Here is an 8,222-nt window from a genome sequence, read left to right as displayed (position 1 = left end):
ACTTCTCCCTTTAGGGATGTTAATATTTGCTTTATATATTTAGGTGCTCCTATGCTGTGTGTAATTTACACGTTATATCCTCTTGTTGGATTGACTTATCATTTTATAATTACCTTTTGTCTCTTATTACAGTCTTTGTCTGGAAGCCAGTTTTACCTGATTAACGTTTAGTTACCCCAGGCTTTTTTTTTGTTTTCCATTTGTGCAGAATATCATTTTACATCCCTTCACTTTTGAGTGTGTCCTTACAACTGAAGTGAGTCTGTTGCAGGCAGCGTATAGATGGGTCTTGTTTTTTGTTTGTTTTTAAACCTATTCAGCCATGATATGTATTCTGATTGGAGAACTTAGTCCATTTACTTTTTAGGTAATTATTGATAGGTATGTACTTACTGCCATTTTGTTAATTGTTTTCTGGCTGTTTTGTAATTCATTTTTTTTCTTCTTCTCTTGATCTCTTCATTTGTGTTTTGATGATCTTCTGTAGTGATATGCCTAGATTCCTTTCTCTTTATCTTTTGTGTATCTATTACAGGTTTTTGCTTTGTGGTTACCATGAGGTTTAAATTTATAACAGTCTCTTAAGATAATAACAACTTAAGTTTGAATGTACTCTTAACTCCAGTCTTTTTAATACCTGGAGAATTTAAAGCAATGTTTCCCTTTTCTTTTTTGGTGTTAATAATTTCTTATTTTGTTCTTGATCAGTTTTGTTAGGTGTTTTTATTCTTTTTTATTAGTTTCCCCCCTCCCCCCAGAGAACTAACTTCTGGTGTTACTGACGTTTTTCATATTACATATCTGCTATTTCATGGGTTTCACGTTTTATCTTTTATTCTTACAATTCAGTGGTTTTTAATATATTCTGTTGTGTAACCATTACCACTATCTATTCTAGAACATTCCTATCACCCCAAAAGAAACCCTTATACATTGGCAATCATTTCCCAATTGTGTTCCTCCACTCTGTCCCCATCCTAGGTTTTTGTGGCTGCTAATCCCTTTTCTGTCCCTATGGTTTGCCTATTCTGGACATTTCACATAAATGGAATCATAATGTGTGGTCTTTTGCAACAGGCTTCTTTCTCTTAGTGTGTGTTCCAAGTTCATCCGTGTGGTTGCACATACCAGTAATTCTTCTTAATTTTCAAATTATTTTTCATTGTATGTATATACTACATTTATTTATCAACCCATTGGTTAATGGACATTTAGGTCGTTTCCATTTTTGGCTAGGATGAATAACACCACTATAAATATTTAAAGAAAAAATTTTGTGTGTATATATATGTTTTGCTTCTCTTGGGTGTATACCTAGGAGTGGAAATGCTGGGTCATATGCTCACCCTTGATTTAACTTTCTGAAGAACTGCACTACTGTTTTTCTAAAGTGACTTCACTATTTTATATCCCCACCAACAATTTAAGATTTCCATTTCCTCCACATCTTTGCCAACACTCGTTACTATCTAGCTTTCTGATTTTAGACATCCTAGGGTAGGTGAAGTGGTATCTTATGGTTTTTATTTTAATTTCCCTAATGACTAATTTTGTTAAGCATGTTTTTGTGTGTTTACTGGCCATTTGTATATCATCTTTGGAGATATATCTCTTCAAATTATTTGCCCATTTAAAAATATTTTTAATTTATGTGTTATATAAGATTTCTTTATATATTCTGGATACAAATTCCTTATGAGGTATGGTTTTCAAGTATTTTCTCCCATTCTGTGGGTTGTCATCTCACCTTCTTGATGGTGTCCTTTGATACACAAAGGTTTTAATCTTGATGAAGTTCAATTTATCTTTGCTGCTGCTGTTGTGTTTTTGGTACTCTAAGAAACCACCATCTAACCCATTGTGATGACGATTGTTTTTTCTTTTATAGTTTTAGCTCTTACAATTAGATCTCTGATAATTTTAAGTTAACTTTTACACATGGTGTGTGAAGTCCAAATTTGTTTTGCATGTCAGTATCTCTTTTTATCTCATTTACTTTACTTTCAGTTTCTTGTTTTTGAGATGAAAGCTTATTTTTCTAATTTCCAAACTTTCTATTTTTCTACTGTATTTATTTAAAGTTATACATTTCCCTTTAAGCACTGCTTTATTTACATTCCACAATTTTTACTATGTACTATTTTCATTATCATTCAGTAAAAAATATGTTCTAATTCCCACTGCCAAGTCCACTTTGACCCTTGGGTTATTCAGAAGTGTGCTGCTTAATTTCCAGACTTTTGGGGATTTTCTAAGTTTGTTTTATGGCCCAGCATATAGTTTGTTTTGGTTAAGTGTCCCACTTGGACGTGAAAAGAAAACGTATCTGCAGTTGTTTGTTTGATGTCGTGTTTGACAGTTGTCAGTTAGATCAAGCTAAGGTCCCAGTCATGCCAGTCATGTGAGTTAAGAAACCTACAGTTTCCCAGCTGGGCCTCCAGATTGAGAGGCAGATAAGCCATGCCCACTGTATTCTGTTCAAACTCCTGAGCCACAGGCTTTGTAAAATGATTATGTTGTGGAATTTTGGAATGGTATGTCATGAAGCAACTGTAAGGAGAAATGACTATATTGTAGGCGCAATGTTTGAGAAGAATCTATGCTTTTTCATAATCCTTATGGAATATAGGACCAGAGTTAGAAATTAATTCTAGCATGTGTTTTACAGCCATTTGGTAATAGGCAAGATGATGTACCAAAAATACATTTTACAGCTGTAACTGTAGTAGCTAGTATCACACTCCTGAACACAGTGCTACCAAAAGTTGTTATATATAGAATTTTGTGTTTTCTTATGCTAAAATCTAATCATTGTAATTGTTAATGTCTATAAAAATATAAATAAAACCCCCAAGAGACTTATAGAGGAAATACATATTCAACTATACTGCTGAAGGTAAAGTTCAGTTCTGAAATTCATAAGAGGATATCTTGTTGGCTTCTCAAGTGAAGGAAAGAAAGTATTTTCTGGCTATTCACATTTCAAATCGCTGGGCAACAAACCTATCAACATCTAGTAAATCTCTCTCAGAGATGAACAGGATGAGGCTTCTGCAACTTTGTCCACTGATGCAGACAGGTGCCCGTCAGGTTCTGGTGCTCCTGGCTGTCTGAGTTACAGAAGTCCTAGGTAAGCATAAGGTTTGGTGTCCCTGTCAAGGGGTCATGTGCATCCGGTAGGCGTCTGTTCTATGCTGTGCTCTCAGGGTTACTGGGCGGATCATTTTTTTTTTTTTTTTTTTCTGTACGCGGGCCTCTCACTGCTGTGGCCTCTCCCGTTGCGGAGCACAGGCTCCGGACACACAGGCTCCGCGGCCATGGCTCGCGGGCCCAGCCGCTCCGCGGCATGTGGGATCTTCCGGAATAGGGGCACGAACCCGTGTCCCCTGCATCGGCAGGCGGACTCTCAACCACTGCGCCACCAGGGAAGCCCCGGGCGGATCATTTAAAAGTATTTATTTTGAGCCATGAATGTGAAAAATCAAGGATATGGTTGAAGAAAAAAAGTGTTTATTTAGGCCATCAACTAGGATCGTAATAAATAATGCAATATACTAATGTAATAACAGATGTTCTCATGCATTTATCACATTTAAAATATACAAGAAAGCTGGCTTACAGGGCTGTTGGGACAAATTTGGAAAAGTGTATTTGGCAATACAGTGAAAGCTGACAGTCTTAAGACTATCAGATTCTTTTCTCTATATGTCTGTGAATAAATGGTAATGTTCCCTTATAGCTTCTACTTTTTATAAACATGCCAGAGCTAAGCCCATTGTCAAAGGTCCAGGTTGACAATTTGTTATTTATCAATCAGTGTTTCTAATGGAAACCAGATTTTAGAAAATAACAAAGATAAACTCTTTTGCATTTCAGCTTGGAGGCTGATATATTGCATGCCAGAATCATTTAAACAATAAACTGTGCCTGAATGAAATAAAACCCCAAAGTAGAAGTTTATAAATAGTAACTTTGATACTCAATATAAAAATGTTATAATATGATGTTTGATAAATGACCAAATTATCTGACTGCAACAGTGATAAACTTTGATTACAGCTTAGTTTTGCTAGTAAATTTCACATAAAGAGTTTAAACAGGGTAACCTTTAACTTAAAGCTTTAAAACAAATAATTTAAACATATCTTAAACACTGAAAATGTGTTTTCAATTGTTATCTACAGTTACCAGTGTATAGCTTAATTGAGCCAATCGCCAGTCTTTCATCCCTCTTTCAACACCTGCTATTACAATCTTCCTTATAAATACTTCGGCAAATCAGTTTAGTGAAGGAGACCGATCTGTGGTCCAGAGTAATTCAATGTATGGCCATTTGGTTTGGAGACAGCGTTTAATAGGGGTGTCATCTGTCTGTAGCATGGGATCTTCAAAACCCATAACAACTGCGGTTCCTTCCACATACATTACCTGTTGAACAAAATAAAGCCACCAAGGTCAAGCAATCAATATTCTTAGCAAAGTCTTGTGAGGGATACAGCACTTTTCATAGGCTAGCAAACAGGGCACTGTGTACCGTTTCATATGGAACTTTATATCTAATTTTATTTTGATAGAAATTATAAGCTAGAATATCTGCTTCCTGATTAATGTGAAAATAAATCTGGAAACGAGATGGTGAAACAAGCTGAATTTAGATTATAAGATCATGATTTATAAGAAGCATATGCAAATCCCAAGAACATACTATTTCTGATTAAAGAAAAATCATTCTTCCAATAATATATACCCCTTGAATAAATTTACCATTTTCTTTATATAACATTTACATAGTTCCTATTGCTTTAATATGGAGGCACTCGGCTATATATTCTGAGAAGGACTTTATTTTCTACTTTCAATTTAAATGTTGAATTTCCAGAGCTGCAAGCAAACTGGATGTTTGTCAATGAAATTTTCTATTACTGTACTAAATACTTCTGAAATGTTGTTCATGAATATACTTTGTTCTGCATGAAAAATCATGGAGAAAAAAAATTAAAGGACGTCAGGTCAGAAACAAAAATCTCTATATGTAATAATGGCAATGACTATTAAAAAGATACACTGGCAGGTGGATATCAGAAAAGTTTTATTCTGATTTCTTTGAACAACTTTTAGAAGTCATCTGTGAAGTAACATACTAGCTAAAGCCCTAACTCATTATAAGCACCCACTGTATACATTAAAGCATTCAGTCATGAATTTTGCTTTGTACCAAGAGAAATTCTGATAATTTAAAAGGAAGATACAGACGAGAGCCCTCTTCCAAAGTATGTGTAATGATTTTTTACACTCAGTGGCTGATACACATGATTGTAATTACATTCTTCCAAGATAAAAGCTATAAACTATTTGACCAAGGAGCCAAGAGAAACAACTTGATTAGCTTAAGTTGGAGTCTCCTTAAAAAACATTAAATATGGGAATATTTTCTATTACTAGGCCAGATAATTTGGTTTCATAAATCTCCTTTTTTAGGAGGCTCTAAAGGCATACTTTAACAAATACTTTTACTTTTTTGCATCTTTACTTTGGTTACTGTATTACTTTCCAGTTTTGATGGAATAAATTTACTATTAAAACTGTAAGTCATGCTTTTCAGCTCTCCAAAGCAAAACTTTTTGCTGAAAAATTGTCCACGAAGAACATCCATCCCTTGCTCATGGTGTTAGAGCAGACCTGCTTGGGTGGAGTACCCCGACCTGCCGGTGTGGCCTCCCTGGCCCGTGCCCCCTGGTGGGTCACATTCCCTTCCGCTTGGCCAGCCTTCTGTTGTCTGTTTCCTCAGGTATTTTTAATAGTACCTTACTCTCTGGTCTACCAGATTTCTAGCTCCTGAGTAACTTTATGGTATACCTCTGCAACTTAATGGCATACACGCTGCGTGTTAAGATTGCTTACATACTATTGTCATGTTAATAGTTCATCTTTGATTTCTGACCTCTTTGTTAGTATGTCAGACGCTTGTCATGAGCACGACTTGAAAACTTACTATATACAGGTAGCGTGGTCAAGCAGACCAAGGACACGATTGGGAATCAGGAACTCAGTTCCAATCCCTGCTCTGACAATGACTTGCTCTGTGACCCTGAGTGAGTCACTTAATCCGCCTGTCTCAGAGGCCTCATCTGTAAAATACGGATAATATTTGACTGACCTACCTTGCAGGGATTGTGTAGGCAAGTAACTAAGTAGTGACTATAAAGTACCTTCTATTACAAGGCTACATAAAACTTCAAAATCTAGAGGAAACACTCATTTACACATATGAGAACAGAGCATACAAGTTTGCTTATTGACAATTTATATTTTGCTATAGATATCAGTAAATCATTTTACTATGAAAAAGATCTTCAAACCTAATGTAATAAAAGTTCTAATTTATATTATGAAAATAAAAGTAAATTTTAGTCACAGGTTTAGATTTGCTCTAACTGAAATTATGCATCTAATATACATTATGATCTATTTTCTCTAGCCATCCTCAATTTAGATACATCTGAAACCAGCATGGGTATTTCAAATTAAAGAGGCATGTTAGCCACCAAATGTAAAATAGATGGCTAGTGGGAAGCAGCAGCATAGCACAGGGAGATCAGCTCGGTGCTTTGTGACCACCTAGGGGGTGGGATAGGGAGGGGATATGGGGACATATGTATACGTATAGATAATTCACTTTGTTATACAGCAGCAACTAACACTGTAAAGCAATTATACTCTAATACAGATGTTAATCATTTAAAACGGAACCACCTGCTTCAGGACAATGGGGCCAGTTGCTGGCACGAAGAAGACACCCCTACCACAGTATTTCAAGAGACTGGAGGCCATTCATGAGGGAAGTAAAATAGGGGTTCAGCACCAACTGTCTCTATGGCACCTTCCAACTCAAAAGCCAGTGGGAGCTCCCAGCTGTGAGGGGTGAGTCTGTTGACGCTGCCGGGAGTCGCCCCGCTCTCTGGGACACAGCATGCTCAATTATCACACTTTCTGTCATCATTTGTTCAAGTCTTCCTTTACTCCCTTAGTACAGTTTTATAGTTTATTATTTTACTTGTATAAATACTTGTTTTTTTTTGTTTGGTTTCTGCTTTCTGAGATTTAAAAGTTATAGTAAAATAAAGGAATAACTTAAACTTCCGTATTCCCCCCCACACACAAAAGGCATGTTAGGCTTTATTCCTTCTAATATTAGCTATATCTACTGTGACCGTTACTGGCATAAATGCAGACATAGGAGCTATATCTTAGGTGTAGACAAAGCTCATTAATCAAAGAGGGTGAATTGGTGAGACCAAAGTTTTGATTTAAAGCCGGTGAGTATATCTGGACGTGAAGCACTGATGTGCCTTTGTCCGTGGAGCAAAGCACAGTGGGTGAGCCGCGCGCGGGCTCTGAGGGGGACGCCCTCGGCTCCCGTCCCAGCACCGCCGTTTCCCGGCTGCCTGACCGCGGCCAGCTGCTTACCTCTCCCATGCGTCAGTTTCCTCCACTGTAAAAGGGGGATATACAGGCACTACTTACTTCATGGGATGGTGTTAAACTTCACATAAAACGAAGTGCTTAAGACAGTTCCAGGGAAATGCTCAATAAATGCTAGGTGGTGTTATGGATATTAATTTAAATCCTTTAAAATATTTTTCTAAATCAAAAATCTCACTCTTAACCCTTCTTTCTCCATTTAAACGGATCAGTAACTTTCAGCACACTGAGCTCGATTTAGTAGTATCTACAACACCCAAGGGTAACAACATGTATGTAGATGGAGTTACCTCGTCCCCGTGACACCACTGCTCCAGAATTCCAGTGAAGATCTCACTGAGTCCAGGTCTCAACTATGCTCTGAAGAGACTCCTAGAACAATTTCCTTCTTTATGGGGATCAAACAGTGTTATAAACTCCTGCAGTTTACCAAGCCAGCTGAAGACGAATGACAACGTGAGTTATCATACCTTTTCGCTGTAATTTGATTGCTTCAGTCCGTTGTAGTGGTAGACAGTAAAAGACTCTGGACCACTGGAACCCTGTTAAAAACAAAGAACAATTAAAACTTTGAATCTTTATATCAGGCAATTTCTAATAAGCAATTGAAAGTAAAATGGAAGTTTCTTAATGCCACGTCCTTTGATTACAGAATCATCTGACAAAGCAAGATACTTAGACTTATGCAGGTAACTACCATAAAACCTAAAGACTGAAATTTGCTTCTGGGGAAGAGAGTG

The 8,222-nt window shown here is 36.8% G+C and overlaps 1 protein-coding gene across 1 annotated transcript in view; it reads right to left on the bottom strand.

The window, feature by feature from the left end:
* Window positions 1-3,488: 3,488 nt before the first annotated feature.
* MINDY3 (MINDY lysine 48 deubiquitinase 3) overlaps window positions 3,489-8,222 on the bottom strand; it is a 96,202-nt gene continuing 91,468 nt past the window's right edge. Inside the window, exons 14-15 of the mRNA XM_081226759.1 lie at window positions 7,953-8,024; window positions 3,489-4,428 (exon numbers count right to left, since the gene is read on the bottom strand). Of these exons, the coding sequence (XP_081082885.1) occupies window positions 4,279-4,428; window positions 7,953-8,024 (222 nt within the window). The 3' untranslated portion in view covers window positions 3,489-4,278. The remainder of the gene's footprint in view (window positions 4,429-7,952; window positions 8,025-8,222) is intronic.

The sequence above is a fragment of the Mesoplodon bidens genome (assembly GCF_964165515.1).
Source record: "Mesoplodon bidens genome assembly, chromosome: 3".
Taxonomy (NCBI): Eukaryota; Metazoa; Chordata; class Mammalia; order Artiodactyla; family Ziphiidae; genus Mesoplodon; species Mesoplodon bidens.
The sequence above is the reverse complement of the archived record's forward strand: the minus strand, read 5'-3'. Positions and strand labels throughout refer to the sequence as shown.